We start from the raw sequence: 20383 nt of genomic DNA on the forward strand, positions 1-20383 counted from the left end.
ATGTCAGTGAATAAGAGTGTGACTGAATTCATTCTCTTTGGCTTGACACAGGATGCAGGGAAGCAGAAAGTGATATTTGGAGTCTTCTTGATTCTATACTTTGCAACACTGTTGGGGAACTTTCTTATTGTAGTGACTATTAAGACAAGCAGGACACTTGGGAGTCCCATGTATTTCTTCCTGTTCTATCTGTCCTTTGCTGATGCCTGCTTCTCTACAACCACAGCCCCCAGGTTAATTGTGGATGTCCTTTCTCAGGAGAAAACCATTTCCTACAATGAGTGCATGATCCAGGTCTTTGGAGCCCATTTCTTTGGATGCACGGGTATCTTTGTGCTCATCTTCATGGCCTTTGGTTGCTGCATAGCTGTCTGTAAATGCTTGCGATGTACAACCATCATGAACCAGCACCTCTGTGGTGTACCGGTGATTCTAGCCTGGGTGGGGCCTTGTATTCACTCATCAGCACAGATTTTCCTGGCTTTGAGGTTGCCCTTCTGTGGCCCCAGTGTGATTGACCACTATTTCTGTGACTTGCAGCCCTTGTTGAAACTTGCCTGCATGGACACTTCTGTGATAAATTTGCTTGTTGTTTCTAATAGTGGGGCCATATGCATGGTGAGTTTCATAATCCTGTTTATCTCCTATGTTGTCATCTTGTACTCACTGAGAAACCACAGTGCAGAAGGAAGGCGAAAAGCCCTTTCTACATGCACCTCCCACTTCATTGTGGTTGTCATATTTTTTGGCCCATGTATATTCATATACACATGCCCACCAACCACATTTCCAATAGACAAGATGGTGGCTGTATTTTATACAATTGGGACACCCTTACTTAACCCACTGATCTATACACTATGGAATGAAGAAGTGAAAATGCCATGAAAATGTTATGGTGTAGCAAAGCTTGACTTCAGTTGATAAGTGTATATACAGGAATACTTGTGTATATTTCCTTAATGATTTAGTTCTGCTTTATGGACAGAAGAAATAGCATATTTTTTGTCCAGAAGCAAGAGTAAAGAAATGCATGGATATAAAGACAGAGATACACAGCATCCTTATTCTGAGAGGCTTGGATTAGAAAATAAAACCCATAACAATTTTGAACAACCTCTGATGACTCTTACTATAATTCTATCAACATCAGACAATATTCACATAATAATTTAGTTCCCTGTACAAATATTTCTTCAAAGACAAATGGACTGACAGAATGTGTGTGTGGGGGTGGGGGTGCCGCACATTGATTCTTTTTCTAGATTTTGTTCTAGTTCTTAGAATGTGGTCATAAGAGCTTATCCATAAGGGACTGGAACTTTACAGAATCACGGTTTCTGTCTTGACAACCTAATGATTAGAGAAGATTCTCTGATAAAATGTTACTCTGGAAATCAGTGCTGAATCCACCTCACTAGTGTATCTACACTGATGACCCTCAAACTCCTATAAAAGCTGGAACTATCAGTGAAAACCTAGACTATAACTGAAAAACCTCTTAAAATATTGTGAATAATTAAGAAGATGAAGAGTCTTATATTTTGCTTAATAGGAAATAACAGCCAGTCAGTCAGTTGCCCTCCAGAGTCTTTCACATTGCTCTTCATGAAGGAGAGGGAAGAGGAAACAAGAGTTTGGCAGCAGGAGTGTGCAGAAGGGAAGGTGAAGTGCAGGAGAGAGGACAGAAAACAGTGCTTTATAAAGAGAGGACAAGTGAAAGGAAGTGGTCGTTTTATCCACGTAGGAGAGAAGAAGCTTCATCTTCCTTATACTTTGAGAATCACTTTTGGGAATATGAACATTTGCAGGAAATAATGAAGTTTCAGGCTCTTCCCATACCATTAAGTTTTCTCTGTTATATTCATTTGTGTACAGGAAAGAAGCATTTTTGTTCTTTTGCTTCCCCATAACATCTGAAATCTCAAGTTTCAGGATTCTGGGAAGAACCTGAAATTGAAAGCTTAGCACTTCTCAAAATTGGATCTTTTATTTTATATAAGGTTATTTAAAAAGTGTGTATTTGAAGATAGCTTAATATATAAATAATGTTCACTCACCACTCCCACTACCACAACCACTATATAATCTCACGATTAAGTACTGTCATGCTATTTTAGAACCTGAGCTTATAATTCCAATTCAAATTGGCACCAAGAGTATTATTTTGTGATATTTAAGTATCATTTAATACTCAAGTACTTAAGTATGGCTTTAAGGGAAGCATTTCTGTCAAATGAAGACAAAATGTTAGTATGTTGAACCTAAGATCCCCAATAGCTCTAATATAAAAAGTAGTGACAGGAAAAGAAAAATATTTAAGACCAAAAATGACATCTGTCAGAGCCTTTAATATCATATTCACAAGTTGTAAACTTGTTATATGCTCCCTCCAAATAAACACTCCCCATTTTTCTAATTTTATGTCTAAAGTTCTGTTTTTAAAGCATCTCCATTTGCTCCTATGCTGTGCTGTGCTTAGTTTTCAGTCATGTCTGATTCTTAGGGACTCCATGGACTACAGGCTCCTCTGTCCATGGGTATTTTTTAAGCAAGAATACTGGAGTGGGTTGCCATGCCCTCCTCCAGGGGACCTCCCAACCTAAGGACTGAAGCCAGGTCTCCTGCACTGCAGGCAGATTCCTTACCAGCTGAGCTACCAGGGAAGCCCAAGAAAATACTGAAGTGGGTAGCCTATTCCTTCTCCAGGGGATCTTCCCAACCCAGGAATTGAACTGGGGTCTTCTGCATTGCAGGCAGATTCCTTACCAGCTGAGCTCCTAGGGACGCCCCTGGTCTTATAAGGATTATATTAAGTGTTACTGGTTCTTAAGTTGTTATTGTCCAATTGCTCAGTCCTGTCTGACTCTCTGTTAACCCCGTGTCAGGCTTCCTTTTCCTTTACTATCTCCCAGAAGTCACTCTAACTCATGTCCATTGAGTTGATGATGCCATTCAACCATCTCATCCTCTGTCACCCCCTTCTCTTCCTGCTCCTCAATTTTTCCCAGCATTAGGATCTTTTCCAGTGAGTCAGCTCTTGCATCAGGTGTTCAAGGTATTGGAGCTTCAGCTTCAGCATCAGTCCTTCCAATGAATATTCAGGCTGATTTACTTTAGGATTGACTGGTTTGATCTCTTTGCTGTCCCAGGAACACTCAAGAGTTTTCTCCAACACCACAGTTCAAAAACATCAAGTTTTCGGCACTCAATCTTTATGCTCCACCTCTCACATCCATACATGACTACAAGATAAACCATAGATTTGACTACACATACCTTTGTTGTCAAAGTGACATCTTTGATTTTTAATTCACTCTCTAGATTTGTCATAACTTTGTTTCCAAGGAACAAGCATCTTTTAATTTCATGGCTGCAGTCATCATCTGCAATAATTTTGGAGCCTAAGAAAACAAAGTCTGTCACTGTTTCCATTTTCTCTCCATCATCTATTTTCCATGAAGTGATGGGACTAGATGCCATGATATTTTTTTTTTCAATGTTGAGTGTTAAGAGAGCTTTTTCACTCTCCTCTTTCACTTTCAACAAGAGGCTCTTTAGTTCCTCTTTATTTCTCCCATTAGGGTGGTGTCATCTTAAGTAAACAAGACATAATCCAAATATAACTTTCATTCTTTTTTCTTGTTGTTTACTCAAATTTAATATACTGGGGAAATTATTTACCCATGCTTGAATAAAACCTCAGAGGTGTCAGCATTGCATACATGATCTGAGTCCCTCATACATTTTTGATCTTGCTTCTGGCCTCTCTCTGCCTGGATCACTATGTTCCACTCACTCTGTTATTTTACATTTCCTCAAAAACACCATGATATTTCTTGAATTAGAGTTTTCTCTCTCTAGAATCTTCAGCTCACTAATCCTCACATGACTGTTTTCTTCTGATCATTTTTGTAACTACTCAGCTCATTGGTATTAAAATGTTAATATAGCTCATAATATTTTTAAGGTAATATCAACAGAATTCTAATCAGTTTAAAACACACATGCTAATAGAATCCTTTTCTGGCTGCCCAATATGAAGTACCTTCTATGAAGTAATTACAGCCTTCCATTTCCATTAACTGTATTATCATGTTCACTTTCTGCCTTTTTGTTTCAGTTACTTTTAATTTTAGTGTTTGTTTCTTTTTATGCCTTGCCTTAACCATCTGAATTGGGCTATTTGAAAAATATAGGCTTTTGTATTTTATATTCATCCAACAGATATTTATTGAAAATTGAATCAGTGGGAAAGACTGAAACCCCTAAAAACCCCTTCTGCACTTCCTTAGTATCTCAGTGGTAAAGAATCCACCTACCAATGCGGGAAACAGGGGTTTCTGATCTAAGAAGGTCACATGCCACAGAGCAACCAAGCCCGGGTACCACAACGATTGAGCCTGTGCTCTAGAGCCTGTGAACCAAATCTATGGGAGCCCACAAGCTCTAGACCCCATGCTCTGCAACAAAAGAAGTCACCACAATAGGAAGCCCACGCGTAGGAACTAGAAAGTAGCCCCTGCTTGCCTCTGCTATAGAAAAACCCATGCAGCAAAGAAAACCCAGCACAGTCAAAAATAAATAAAAAAGTATATATTATCTAGGGTGAAACAGATCACCAGCCCAGGTTGGGTGCATGAGACAAGTGCTCGGACCTGGTGCACTGGGAAGACCCAGAGGGATCGGGTGGAGAGGGAGGTGGGAGGGGGGATCAGGATGGGGAATACATGTAAATCCATGACTAATTCATTTCAATGTATAACAAAAACTACTGTAATGATGTAAAGAAATTAGCCTCCAACTAATAAAAATAAATGGGGAAAAAAATAAAAAATTAAAAAAAAAATCCCTTCTTGGAGACTTGTCCAGTTTAGACCGGCATGGAAAGTAATAAAAGTCAGAGGATAATGATACAAAAGAAACTTGCTTTTGGTCATTGTTACTAAGAAAATGAAAACATTGACATAGAGAATAATGGTGAGAATATAAGAACCATTGAATAGAGTCACAGAGGAAGGCTCTCTAAAGTAATGACACTTCATCTAGTACCAGAAGTTGGAGAGAAGTAGTCACCTAAGTAGGATGAAGGCTTGTTTTGATAGAGAGAGAAGCAAAATCTTTCATAAATCTAATAAATGAAGTGAAGTGAAGTCACTCAGTCATGTCAGACTCTTTGAGACCCCATGGACTGCAGCCCACCAGGCTCCTCTGTCCATGGGATTTTCCAGGCAAGGGTACTGGAGTGGGGTGCCATTTTCTTCTCCAGAGGATCTTCCTGACTCAGGGGTTGAACCCAGGTCTCTCACATTGTAGGCAAATGCTTTACCATCTGAGCCTCCAGGGAAGTCCTGAGGACAAACGACAAATCTCAGGATGTCTGATGCACACCAAGGGGTCACACTCAAGATGTGATTGGAGATTTAGAGGAAGTAGAAAGATTAACCAGAAAATTCTAGTACAAGGCAAGGAGATTCTAAATAATCGATAAACAACAAATGAAATGGTTCTAAGATTTTAATGGTTTAATTAAAATTGGTTTTAAGATTTTAAAACTGTATACACTGCACTTTCAAAAGTCAGGGGGTCACTAAGAATGAGTCCTAGAAAAACATCTAAATTTGATACTAAACTTTGGTTATAAAAAGTTTACTTTTTCACAAAAAAAGAAACCATCAGAAAACATTCCTATCTGGAAGTAGTTCTGCTGAGAGATGGCTGTATTTTCTCATTACTGAAGTTTGTTCAGATAATGATGTACTGATAATGATAGTTTGTTTTCCAGCTTTGTGATAGAACTATCAAAATCCATTTGGAATTATGTTAATGAAAATGAATTAAAAATAAAACTAAAAAAATAGGAATAATAGCAAGAAATTTGACAATTTTGTTGTAATTAACTTTTCCATCAATTCTCCTTTCTATTATTTCTTTTAAAATAATTGCATTTATTTGCATTTTGATTTAAGCTATTGAGATATTTTCTGAGACATCATGTGATTATAATTAAAAAATAAATAGGAAAAGTGAAAAAATAGGAAGGCAATGGGAAGGTAAAGAATAATAGAAAGCAATAAGAGTACCATAATCTTTAAATTGCAAAAACTATAAATCAGAAATCAGATTTATATTTTTAAGAAATCTATCTGGTTGTTAGTGGAGAATGGATAGTTTTATTACCCCCACATTTCTGAAAGAACAGAGTTCTCTTTAACAGAAACACATGACATTCTGAGCATGACAGTCACTTGCCAACCAAACTCCCCTGTTTCATCCACAGTTTTCTTATGGCATTTTTCACTTCTGTATTCCTCAGGGTGTAGATCAAGGGATTTAACATGGGTGTGATGATGGAATCAGACACAGCCATCACCTTGTCTCTGGGATAGGTGGCCACAGGCCTGACGTACAAAAACATACAAGGCACAAAGGACATGATGACCACAGTGAGGTGGGAGCCACAGGTGGAGAAGGCTTTACGCATCTCTTCAGAGGTGCAGGACTTCAGGGAGCAGAAGATGACCACGTAGGAAGTGATGAGGGTGAGGAAGATGGCCACACATCACCCCACTATTGAGGATGACTAAGAGACCCAGGGTGCGGGTGTCCATGCAGGCCAGTTTCAACAGTGGGAACAAATCACATATAAAGTGGTCTATTGTATTGGGACCACAGAAGGGTATTTGATACATAAAGAGAAGCTGTACTATGGCATGGAAAAATCCCCCACCCAGGCCCCTCCCAGCAACAGGCAGCACATCCAAGGCCTCATGATGGTCACATAGTGAAGAGGCTTACAGATAGCCACGGAGCGGTCATAGGCCATCACGGTGAGGAGGATGATGCCCAGTCCACCGAAGAAGTGCTCAGCGAAGAGCTGGGCCATGCAGCCTTCCAGGGAGATGGTAGTGCTCTCAGAGCGGGAGTCCACAATCAACTTGGGGGCAATGACGGAAGAGAAAGTGACATCCAAAAGGGACAAGGAGGTAAGGAAAAAATACATGGGTGATCTCAGACTCTGACTCATAACCATGGTTACCACAATGAGGAGGTTTCCCAAAATAGTGGACACATACACGATTAGAAACACGCCAGAGAGTATTCTCCGCTGCTCTGGATACCACGTAATGCCCAAAAGAATGAATTCCGTCACGTTGTTTTAGTTGTCTATTGGTCAGGTGCTGATAGGAGCTCCAGCTAAGAGTTAGAAGACCTGAAAAAGCAGCACATGATTTATGACTAGTGATTATTTGATTTCAAGTATTTCCAGGATCTCACCGAACTTATGGGGTTTTTTGTCTGTTTTGTTTTTTTGTCTTTTTTTTTTTTTCATTATCCAGTGTTTAACTGTTAATAACCTGCTAAATAAAGAGCTTAAAAGAGAGCTGCTTCTTTAGTGCTAGGTTCTCCCCAGGCCTTTTCCTTCTCTTTTTAAATGGTTTTTCCATGTGAAATGCATTTGTCCCTTTTACTGTTATTGTTGATTATCAGCACCTACCCACTCCAGGCACTAGAATAACACCATAACTGACTCTGTTTTACAGATGAGGGAACTGATTCTCACAGACTTGAGGCAACATAGCCAAGGTAGTACAGCAAATGAGTGGTGAAGCAGAATGTGAACCATATTTTCCGACTCCAGAATCAGTGCCCTCAAATACCAATACTTCTCCTCTGGTCATTATGTTGTGATTTTATCATTTACCAATCATTGTGCTAAGTATATTACCATATACTGTCTAATCCTGCTTTATCTCCAAATAAATATGAAGTAGCTTCTTCTTTCTTTGCTCTTTTCAAATGTTATGATGATTCTTTAGTAATTCAGTGCCTTACTTATAAATATTAAATTAATGAAATACATCTAAAACTATAATCTCTGAATAATATGTTGCTCATTAATGAAGATCACAAAGCATGACAATCCAGCAAAGACCCAGGCCACAATGTAATCCACTCAAACTTGAATCAGTCCTAGTCATTCCTTTCAGTTTTCTCTGTTCCCTAAATGGAGTTAAGGATTCTAGAATGCAATAGGTACATTCAATAATTAGTTTTTAGGTTCACTAACTATGCTGCTGGGCAAGGTCCCAAGATACACATTGCCTCATTTAAACCTCATATGATACCATATGAACTATGTACCATTACTATTCCCATTTTAAAGAAGATAAATTGAAATGTTGCAATGTTAAATCTTTTGCATAAGATTTTGTAACTCACATGCTATGAAGCTGGCATTTTGATCACACAGCTCAAATTGTTAACCACTGTTACCACTACTTGAAAAGACAACAGATTTATGTGGTATTTCAGGAGAGTTGTTGCAACCTAGGGAAAACAGTTACAATGAAAATATGCTTCCTATTATTGGGACTTTTCGGGGAAGCTGGCTGCCTTATTTTAGGAATTTTGCAAGCAGCATAACTCCAAATTGGTATTTGGACTATAATTCTTGGCAAATGATGAAAGGTCACTCTGGTGTACAACACCAGCTCCACACCTACCCATTATAGAAAATGCAAAGTGTCCGCAGGAGACTACGGAAGTGCCATTTTATATATTGCTTAATCTCATCCTCTCCCTCCCAGCTTAAGAGCTGAGATCTTTCTTTCTTTTTTTTTTCATTTATTTTTATTAGTTGGAGGCTAATTACTTCACAATACTGTAGTGGTTTTTGTCATACATTGACATGAATCAGCCATGGATTTACAAATATTCCCCATCCTGATCCCCCCTCCCACCTCCCTCTCCACCTGATTCCTCTGGGTCTTCCCAGTGCACCAGGCCCGAGCACTTGTCTCATGAGAGCACCCTTGTGAATTATAAGGAGCACTGGCTCAGGAGTCAGGAAATGAGAAGTGTGTTTCGTTCCAGGCTGTGTCACTGATCTAGCCTATCACTTGAGTGTGTTGCTGACACCTCTGAGCCTCAGTCTCCTCATTTTCAGTGTAAGGATGATCCACTCAGGAGAGGCAATGGGAGGGAATCTGTCCTCTTCATATACAAACAGTCACCCTTAATCGTGTTCATTGACTATGCTTCTTGGCAAGATTTCCTTAGAGAGGTGATTTGTTTCTTGATTTAAAAAAAAAAAAAGCACCTGCTCTAAATAATATCTAGTACCCCTTTTGTCCTATGACCAGAGTGACTCCTACCTGACATTCAACTCCTGTCATCAGCACCCCTCCCTTCTTTATTCAGTGTTCCTTGTTTCATCACTTTATTTATTTCACTGTCATCTCATCCACTTCCTGCCAGACTCACATCATTTTGTTTTTCATATCTGCCTTTCTGTTTACAGGGAATATCACTGGGTCCAGACACAGCAAACCTATTAATAACTCTAAGTCACTGCCAGTCCATTTACTGCTTTGTACACAACCTCAGCTTCCTCAAGCCTCAATTTCGGCACCAGTGCAATTAGTAAATGAGAAACTGTAGATGCTGCATATGTATTGCTTACTACCTGAGGGAAATGTGCAAAGCTTCTGTTTTGGTGTTTCTCAGTCATCACAAACAACCAAATGCTGTAAGCATTTTAATTGTGTGGATTTTCTGAAGTAGCAACTGAGCCTTAGAGAACCTGTGCTAACTTCCTTGCAGTTTCTTGGCAGGCATATGATTAATCCAAAATCCTACTACTGACTCCTATAATTCCCAGCTCCCGTACTCACTTCCTGCATTACAGAGATGTTGTGAAGGTCCAAGGAGGTAATACATACAGAAAAACTTTGAAAAGCAGGACTCACACTTTTTTTTTCCTGATCACGTCCTTATGTCTGTAAGTTCTAGGCTTGCTTACTGCCTTATCCATTTCCTTTTTACCAACCATTATCGGGTGTCCTACCTGCTACATTTCCAAGGCATTTTATCAGCTGGAAGGAAGCTGCAGTGAGCCATGGAGCACAGGGCATGCTGGTGCCAGCTCATCTCTGGGTTTGAGAGCAACTCTGACGTGAGAGTCTGGCAATATTTCTCTGTCACCAGGCACAACGATGCTGTGTCCTGACTGTCTACATCTGTTTTCCTGGATATGCTTCAGCCAAAACCAAGAATTAAAGAGTACCTTGACTTTCCTGTCCAGGGTTGCATCACACAACCCATTACCTTCCTGATATTTCCTTTCACAGTGGGTCAGTAAGGAGGTAAAATAAAGACAGGGAAAGTTTAAATTAATGCTCTTCTTTTTCTTTGCAAGTCTACTTCTCTCACGTTTCCCTGATTATTAAAGTTGACAGCAAATATTTTGATTTGTCAGATGTGATTCATTTATTTACATAAAGACAGGGTTGATAAATTTAAAAAATCATTACATTAAGAATCATTGTGAAGGTAATACATGAAAAGAAAAGAAAATATCGAAGAACTTGTAAGCCTTAAAGCTAGACCATGGCTAAAAGACAGGACGGGTAGGTCTGTTTCTAACAGAGGGAACAACGTAGACCAAGGCCCAAAAGTAGAGTGAAGAGACATTGTACAAATAAAAGAGAGATCAAGGGTCTTGGCTGACACACACCAGTTTGAGAGTTTATTTCTGCAACACTTTTTAGCTAGGTGACTATATTTTTTGTTGTTTAGTTTCTAAGTCGTGTCCAGCCCTTTTGCAATCCCGTGGACTGTAGCCCCCCATGCTCCTTTGTCCACGGAATTTCCCAGGAAAGAATACTGGAGTGGGCTGCCATCTCCGTGTCCAGGGTATCTTCCTGAACCAAGGATTGAACCTGCATCTCTTGCTTGGCAGGCAGGTTCTTTACCACTGAGCCACTAGGGAAGCCCATATAGCTATTTTAATGAAGTGATTTACTCTTTAATATGTACATTTGTATTTAGAAATGTTGAATTTGCATATTTATACATGCAGCTAAACAATATAATTATACAGTAGGTACACATATACACTATACTTTACATTTTAATGAGAAAAATTATCATTGATACCACTCCATGTCAGAATAGGAATATTTACCTTATTTCAATTTTCTTATATTTTAACAAAAGTACAATTAAATTTTCTTGTGATTATATGTAATGTATATGCTGTTTCTACAAGAAAAACATGTTTATAATGGAACTGCAGAATCAAAGAGTATAAACATTTTAAACCAAATAGATACTCATATATTCTTTCAAAATGTTTTTTCTCAACAATATTATACCAGAGAGCTTTTTTATTTCTATAACTTACATCCTATGAGAATACATTGTATGTTAGAAAATAATTCAGAAAAACTTTCAACAAACATTTAAACCAGTTTCATAGATAAATAACAGTGAGAATTACTTTGTCAATTCATAAATATACCTGTTTCTAATAACTGTAATAATAATAATTAGCATTTATTATTTATAGACCTTGTCACTTCCTTGAGGTCTCAGACTTAGTGAGTAGTATGACTTAAATTTAAATTCCAGGAAACCTGACACTGTGGCTTAGCTTTTTTTTTCTCAATTCTGTTTAGTATACTAATATATACATTCTCCAGGGAACACCTGAGTACCTAGATGGTTCTGGTGCTTGCACTTGCTTTTTCAATTTTATATGTATTCAGTGCATTCATAGCTTATAGAACTCTGTGAGTATTCAACTCAATTAGATTTATCACTTAAGGAATTCAAAACAGTCTCTTCATACAAATATCTTCCTAGCTCCTTTCTCTTTTCATAAAACTAAGGACTAGCTAGTAGAGTTCAACTAACTCCAGTAGACATTTTCAGAATGAAAGTGACAATAATATTGTTATTTAAAAAATTTAAGTCTACAATAGCTCATTTGTGTTTACCCAGTGTTCCCCTAAGTTGCCCCCATTAACATCACTAAACCACCAGCATCACCATCCCTAGGGTCATTCCTATATGTAGGTCTACTTACAACTAAATGCAGTACTTATGTTTTGACATATAGAGAGATATTAAAATTATTCTCATTCTTAAAACTATGAATTCAACATGTTATTGACTAAATATAATACATTTTAAAAAAAAATAGTATTCCCCCCCCCTGAACAGAGAGTAGAAGCCAAGAGTAAGAGAGAAAAGTCTTGGACTGTGGGGAAAAGAAGAAAGAAAAAAAATAATAATAAATGGAAAGAGAGTGAGAGATACAGATGCAAAGTCACATGGAGAAAGAGATGAGAAATAGAAAGGGGGCAGAGGAGAGAGGGAGAAGCAGAGAAAGTGAAATTGGAATAAAGGACCTCAAATAAATTCCTAGTAACTATTTCTCAGTAATTACCCACTTCCTTTCTTGCTACTTATGAGTGCTGTTTTTTGAAATACATGTTTTAGTTTGTTTAGCAATTTTCATTTATAAGAGAGCTATTCATTTAATTTTTAAGTTTGCTCAAAAGGATACAAAAGCAGATCAAGCAAAACAACTTATTGTAACTCAGGTTAAAACTGAAGTTCCTAAGCTGGAGAATAAATATTGATTACAGATAAAGAAAAGAGATATTGAGTGTGAATGATATATGTACTCTAGCTACTTGTTCACTGTAATTCATTTAATTAATGATTGCCATATGTTGAAAGTAATTTCTATGCTATATTTCTGTGAAATAACTAACACTCTACATATGACATACTTAAGTAATAAAGATGCTTCTTAGAACTTAGTTATAAGAGTTGGTCAAAAAAGGAAAATTCTATAAATAAAAATTATAAGGTCATCTGAGATCTAACCTAAGATCTTACCAACTCAAGGTTCATTCACAAAAGGTAACTTTAGGGAGTTCAAGAACCAAGAGAAATTATTCCAAATTGTTGTTGTTGTTGTTGTTTTCTTTCCTTTTAGTTTTTTCTTCACAATGAAGAAAAGTTGTCTGGGATATAAATGAAGCAGACATCATCCATTTATTACTTCTTGGTTAAATTTGCAGAATTAGAATTTTTATTGCTTTCAAAGAGAGATTTAAAAGAGAAGTCTTAAATACTTATGTTCTTAATGAAGAAATAAACTTTTTTGATTTTCCAGGCAAGAATACTAGAGCGGGTTGCCATTTCCTTCTCCACTTCTGGTTTACCAAAGGATTTACATTCTCTCTAATTAAGGATGATTGCTAAAAGTCGCTCAAGTACAGTGCTTACAAAATCATTTAGATCCTTGTTTGCATCCCAGTTGGGTGTAGTTTGAGGTCAAAGTAGAAACATTTCTCTTTCAGCTTCTTAGAAATTATATTATGAATGTACTGTTCACCTTGGGGAGATGAACCTGGACTATAAGAGTTCAGTGCCAGTTTGAGCAGCTGTGACATGGAACAGACTTGCATCATTCTAGTTGACCCCTTGAGGCTGATTCTCCTCTGATGGTGGTGTTAATCCCTAATTCAGTGAATTTCCACCCACCTACCTTAATAAAAGGTGTTCCCTGGGGCAAGGACATCATTGGAGCCAATTGGCAAGCAGCTGTGCAGGCAGAAATATAGATCACAGCATTAAATGTTCAATCATTTGTTCCTGCACTGTCATCTCAATTACAGAATGGACACTCATGATATCATCTAGCAGAGTCATATGCGTGTTAGCATGCATTTTCCCCTCTTCTTTTGGAACCGGCTTTGTCTTTTATTTGATGGTGTTAAATTGATATCCTTGAGCAGTTTCACAACAAAAGTGGAAAGCAAGACTTGGTTCTTTAAAATAATTCCTAAGTATCAAGATTCTCTACTCTGAGATATTCAAACTGACTTACATTACCTCCTAGATTTCCAATAGATACTTCTTAATTTGCAGTTGCCATTTTTTTTTCCTGTTTATTTCTCAATCATAATTATTTTATTTATTTATTTATTTTTTTCCCCATTTATTTTTATTAGTTGGAGGCTAATTACTTTACAGCATTGCAGTGGTTTTTGTCATACATTGAATTAGCCATGGATTTACATGTATTCCCCATCCCGGTCCCCCCTCCCACCTCCCTCTCCACCCCATCCCTCTGGGTCTTCCCAGTGCACCAGGCCTGAGCACTTGTCTCATGCATCCAACCTGGGCTGGTGATCTGTTTCACCCTAGATATACATGTTTCGATGCTGTTCTCTTGAAACATCCCACCCCCGCGTTCTCCCATAGAGTCCACAAGTCTGTTCCATACATCTGAGTCTCTTTTTCTGTTTTGCATATAGGGTTATCGTTACCATCTTTCTAAAGTCCATATATATGTGTTAGTATACTGTAATGGTCTTTATCTTTCTGGCTTACTTCGCTCTGAATAATGGGCTCCAGTTTCACCCATCTCATTAGAACTGATTCAAATGAATTCTTTTTAACGGCTGAGTAATATTCCATGGTGTATATGTACCACAGCTTCCTCATCCATTCGTCTGCTGATGGGCATCTAGGTTGCTTCCGTGTCCTGGCAATTATAAACAGTGCTGCGATGAACATTGGGGTGCATGTGTCTCTTTCAGATCTGGTTTAGTTGGTGTGTATGCCTAGAAGTGGTATTGCTGGGCCATATGGCAGTTCTATTTCCAGTTTTTTAAGAAATCTCCACACTGTTTTCCATAGCGGCTGTACTAGTTGGCATTCCCACCAACAGTGTAGGAGGGTTCCCTTTTCTCCACACCCTCTCCAGCATTTATTGCTTGTAGACTTTTGGATAGCAGCCATCCTGACTGGCGTGTAATGGTACCTCATTGTTGGTTTTGATTTGCATTTCTCTGATAATGAGTGATGTTGAGCATCTTTTCATGTGTTTTTTTGCCATCTGTATGTCTTCCTTGGAGAAATGTCTGTTTAGTTCTTTGGCCCATTTTTTGATTGGGTCATTTATTTTTCTGGAGTTGAGCTGGAGGAGTTGCTTGTATATTTTTGAAATTAATCCTTTGTCTGTTGCTTCATTTGCTATTACTTTCTCCCAATCTGAGGGCTGTCTTTTCACCTTGCTTATAGTCTCCTTTGTTGTACAAAAGCTTTTAAGTTTCATTAGGTCCCATTTGTTTATTTTTGCTTTTGTTTCTAAAATTCTGGGATGTGGGTCATAGAGGATCCTGCTGTGATTTATGTCGGAGAGTGTTTTGCCTATGTTCTCCTCTAGGAGTTTTATAGTTTCTGGTCTTACATTTAGATCTTTAATCCATTTTGAGTTTATTTTTGTGTATGGTGTTAGAAAGTGTTCTAGTTTCATTCTTTTACAGGTGGTTGACCAGTTTTCCCAGCACCACTTGTTAAAGAGGTTGTCTTTTTTCCATTGTATATCCTTGCCTCCTTTGTCGAAGATAAGGTGACCATAGGTTCGTGGATTTATCTCTGGGCTTTCTATTCTGTTCCATTGATCTATATTTCTGTCTTTGTGCCAGTACCATACTGTCTTGATGACTGTGGCTTTGTAGTATAGTCTGAAGTCAGGCAGATTGATTCCTCCAGTTCCATTCTTCTTTCTCAAGGTTACTTTGGCTATTCGAGGTTTCTTGTATTTCCATACAAATTGTGAAATTATTTGTTCTAGTTCTGTGAAAAATACCGTTGGTAGTTTGATAGGGATTGCATTGAATCTATAGATTGTTTTGGGTATTATAGCCATTTTGACAATATTGATTAATCATAATTATTTTAGCAACTCCTCCGCTGAGCTCCAGATTTCTTGCAGACTCCCATTCATTAACTTGATACTATCAGGGGAGTTTGTAATTTCTTTGGTTCTGTCTTGCAACAGCAAAGACTTGAAGTGATGGATGGACCAGTGTTACAGCTCTGTGTTACAGCTCAGTTTTATTTGGCAAGCAAAGGAAAATACATCCTCAAGGAGTGGGGACAGGGCAACTCAAAAGACGTGAAGAGAAGAGATGAAAAGCCAGAAACTCAAATTTGGCTCCTCTTTTAATGCTTTTGCTTTTGTGCCTGAACATGCCCTATGTAAACTGGGCTAGCAAGGAGGGCTGCTTGCTTCACCTGAGGCTCTCACTCTGGTCCTCAAACCTTCCTTTGTTCTATTTTCACAGGCTTTTTCCTTTCTTTGTCTTTTAGCCACAGCTAGTTTGGACTCCTTTTTCTATTCTAACTACCTAACAATACCATTTAAATGTTTTCTTATGCCCTGCTGTGTGTGTTAGTTGCTCGGTCATGTAAGATTCTTTGAGACCCATGGACTGTAGGATGCCAGGATCCTCTGTTCATGGAATCCCCCAGGCAAGAATACTGGAGTGGGTTGCCATTTCCTTCTCCAGGGAATCTTCCTGACCCAGGAATCAAACCCGGGTCTCCTGCATTGGCAGGCAGAAGCAGGCAGATTCTTTACTATTTGAGCCACCAGGGATCCCCCAAAGCCACGTAACCATGGACTGTAGCCTACAAGGCTCCTCTATTTATGGAATTCTCCAGGCCATGATACTGGAGTGGGTAGCCATTCCCTTCTCCAGAGGATCTTCCCAACCCAGGGATCAAACCCAGATCTCCTGCATTGCAGGTGGATTCTTTACTAACTGAGCCATGATTTGCTTTTATAATCCATAATTTGCTTTATTCAGTTCAGTTCAGTCACTCAGTCATGTCCAACTCTTTGAGACCCCATGGAATGTAGCATGCCAGGCCTCCCTGTCCAGCACCAACTCCTGGAGCTTACTCATACTCACGTCCATTGAGTCTGTGATGCCATCCAACCATCTCATCCTCTGTTAGCCCCTTCTCCTCCCACCTTCAATCTTTCCAAGCATCAGGGTCTTTTCAAATGAGTCAGCTTTTTGAATCAGGTAGCCAAAGTACTGGAGTTTCATCTTGAATATCAGTTCAGTTCGGTTCAGTTCAGTCACTCAGTTGTGTCCGACTCTTTGCGACCCCATGAACTGCAACACATCCACTTCCCTGTCCATCACCAACTCCCAGAGTTTACCCAAACTCATGTCCATTGAGTTGGTGATGCCATCTAACCATTTCATCCTCTGTTGTCCCCTTCTCCTCCTGCCTTCAATCATCATGGTCTTTTGAAATGAGTCAGTTCTTTGCATCAGGTCGCCAAAATATTGGAGTTTCAGCTTCAACATCAGTCCTTCCAATGAACACCCAGGACTGATTTCCTTTAGGATGGACTGGTTGGATCTCCTTGCAGTCCAAGGGACTCTCAAGAGTGTTCTCCAACACCACAGTTCAAAAGCATCAATTTTTTGGTGCTCAGCTTTCCTTATAGTCCAACTCTCACATCCATACATGTCTACTGGAAAAACCATAGTCTTGAATAGATGGATCTTTGTTGGCAAAGTAATGTCTCTGCTTTTTAATATGCTATCTAGGTTGATCATAACTTTCCTTCCAAGGAGTAAGTGTATTTTTATTTCATGTCTGTAGTCACAATCTGCAGTGATTTTGGAGTCCAAGAAAGTAAAGTCAGACACTCTTTCCACTGTTTCCCCATCTATTTCCCATGAAGTGATGGGACTGGATGCCATGATCTTAGTTTTCTGAATGTTGAGCTTTAAGCCAACTTTTTCATTCTCCTCTTAAACATTCATCAAGAGTCTCTTAAGTTCTTCTTCACTTTCTGCCATAAGGGTGGTGTCATCTGCATATCTGAGGTTAATGATATTTCTCCAAGCAATCTTGATTCCAGCTTTTGCTTTATTCAGCCCAGTGTTTCTCATGATGTACACTTCATAGAAGTTAAATGAGCAGGGTGTCAATATGCAGCCTTGACGTACTCCTTTTCCTATTTGGAACCAGTCTGTTGTTTCATGTCCAGTTCTAACTGTTGCTTTCTGACCTGTGTAAAGAGTTCTCAAGAGTCAGGTCATGTAGTCTGATATTCCCATCTCTTTCAGAATTTTCCACAGTTTATTGTGATCCACACAGTCAAATGCTTTGGCATAGTCGATAAAGCAGAAATAGATGTTTTTCTGGAACTGTCTTGCTTTTTGAATGATCAAGTGAATGTTGCCAGTTTGATTTCTGGTTCCTCTGCCTTTTCTAAATCCAGCTTGAACATCTGGAAGTTCACGGTTCATGTACTATTGAAACCTGGATTGGAGAATTTTGAGCAGTACTTTGCTAGCATGTGAGATGAGTACAATTTGAAGTGGTTTGAGCAATCTTTGGGATAGCCTTTCTTTGGGACTGGAATGAAAACTGACCTTTTCCAGTCCTATGACCACTGCTGAGTTTTCCAAATGTGCTGGCATATTGAATGCAGCACTTTCACTGCATCATCTTTCAAGATTTGAAATAGGTCAACTGGAATTCCATCACCTCTACTAGCTTTGTTTGTAATGATGCTTCCTAAGGCCCACTTGACTTCACATTCCAGGATGTCTGGCTCTAGGTGAGTGATCACACCAAAGTGATTATCTGGGTCATGAAGATCTTTTTTGTAGAGTTCTGTGTATTCTTGCCACCTCTTCTTAATATCTTCAGCTTCTGTTAGGTCCATACTATCTCTGTCCTTTATTGAGGCCATGTTTGCATGAAATATTCCCTTCATATCTTTAATTTTCTTGAAGAGATCTCTAGTCTTTCCCACTCTATTGTTGTCCTCTATTTTTTGCATTGATCACTGAGGAAGGCTTTCTTTTCTCCTCTTGCTATTCTTTGGAACTCTACATTCAAATGGGTATATCTTTCCTTTTCTCCTTTGCCTTTCATGTATCTTCTTTTCATAGCTATTTGTAAGATCCTCTCTGACAGCCATTGTGCTTTTTTGCATTTCTTTTTCTTGGGTATGATCTTGATCCCTGTCTCCTGTACAATGTCACAAACTTCCGTCCATAGTTCATCAGGCACTCTGTCTATCAGATCTAGTCCCTTAAATCTAGTCCTCATTTCCACTGTGTTATCATTAAGGATTTGATTTAGGCCATACCTGAATGGTCAAGTGGCTTTCCCTTCTTTCTTCAGTTGAAGTCTGAATTTGGCAATAAGGAGTTCATGATCTGAGCCATAGTCAGCTGTTGGTCTTGTTTTTGCTGACTGCATAGTGCATCCCCATCTTTGGCTGCAAAGAATATAATCAATATGATTTCGGTGATGTCCATGTGTAGCGTCTTCTCTTGTGTTGTTAGAAAAGGGTGTTTGCTATGATCAGTGCATTTTCTTGACAGAACTCTGTTAGCCTTTGCCCTGCTTCATTCTGTACTCCAAGGCCAAATTTGTCTGTTACTCCAGGTGTTTCTTGACTTCCTAATTTTACATTCTAGTCCCCTATGATGAAAAGGACATCTTCTTTTGGTGTTAGTTCTAAATGATCTTGTAGGTCTTCATAGAACCATTCAACTTTAGCTTTTTCAGCATGCACACACACCCAATTAAATATCACAGAATTGTGAATGTCCTATTGGGTAATTTTGCTAATTAATTTGCAGCAAGAAACTGATGTGAAAAAAAAAATGAAATGAATAAGGAGATATTGTCTCCTAGTCACACCTAAAATGTTCACCAATATTTGAGAGTAAATATATTATCTTGGGGCTTCCTGGGAGCACAGTAATAAAGAATCTGCCAGTTTATGAAGGAGACAAAAGAGACATGGTTTTGACCCCTGGGTTGGGAAAATCCCTGAAGTAGGACATGGCAATCCACTCTAGTATTTTTGCTGGAGAATTCTATGGACAGAGGAGTCTGGTGGACTAGCGTCCATGGAGCCAGAGTCAGAGATGACTGAGAGACTGAGTACACATACATGTGTGTATTAACAATGAATCTGAATCCTGTGACTTAGTTGTGATAGCATCATTGTGGAGATTGTACATGACAGTAAATTATACAGTCATATCCCAGAGGGGCAGAGAGGTCACAAATGACACTAATGTAGGCATTTAGCTCTTCCACCTTTCAAATGCTGAATTCTAAGTTGATAAAAATTTTTGGCTGAAGACCATGCATGAAACTGAACTTCAGAACTTACCTATCCAACAGTCTTTTGAAAAATACTCAAATTTGAGAAATGATTGGCTATACATTGAAAAGGTACCCTTAGGTGCCATGTATATAAACAAAGAAAACTTCACAAAGGGACACACAGTCTTGAATGTGATGATGGCCCTATGCCCATGCTCTGAGTGACAGGAAGTGGGAGAAGAATGATCTTAGGAAGATGCTCTGGCTAAAAGCAGAGAGTTGGCATGAACTTACAGATGGGGAGAAAGGAAACGGGCCTCGGTCTCCATCCCTGACTGCCTGGGACACTAGAGACAGAGGCACCATTAAGATGGCTGATGTCATGTCTTCAGAGAACATTTTATTACATTGGGGGAATTGCAGCCTGCTAATAAGAGCCATTTTCAGTGGCTTGATAGTAGGATTAAGTCCAAAGCTTCCTGTCAAGAAGCCACTGGTTGATAAAAGAAGTTGTCACTAGGGAGTTGATAGACCAAAGTGCCTATTAGTGTGGGTAACGTTTTGACACCAAGTGTTCTGACTAATTAAAGCATTGCATCATCCATGGACACCAGAGACTGCATTGGAA

The 20383-nt window shown here is 38.8% G+C and overlaps 1 protein-coding gene and 1 pseudogene across 1 annotated transcript; one reads left to right on the forward strand and one right to left on the reverse strand.

Moving 5' to 3' along the window:
• On the forward strand, positions 1-888 carry LOC110123724 (olfactory receptor 4C11-like). The gene has a single exon (XM_070463125.1). It carries the CDS (start codon positions 1-3, stop codon positions 886-888), a length of 888 nt encoding a protein of 295 aa, XP_070319226.1.
• Positions 889-6244: 5356 nt separating this feature from the next.
• The window catches only part of LOC139033678 (olfactory receptor 4C6-like), a 32017-nt pseudogene continuing 17878 nt past the window's right edge, over positions 6245-20383 (reverse strand).

Source organism: Odocoileus virginianus, unplaced genomic scaffold (assembly GCF_023699985.2).
Source record: "Odocoileus virginianus isolate 20LAN1187 ecotype Illinois unplaced genomic scaffold, Ovbor_1.2 Unplaced_Scaffold_30, whole genome shotgun sequence".
Taxonomy (NCBI): domain Eukaryota; kingdom Metazoa; phylum Chordata; class Mammalia; order Artiodactyla; family Cervidae; genus Odocoileus; species Odocoileus virginianus.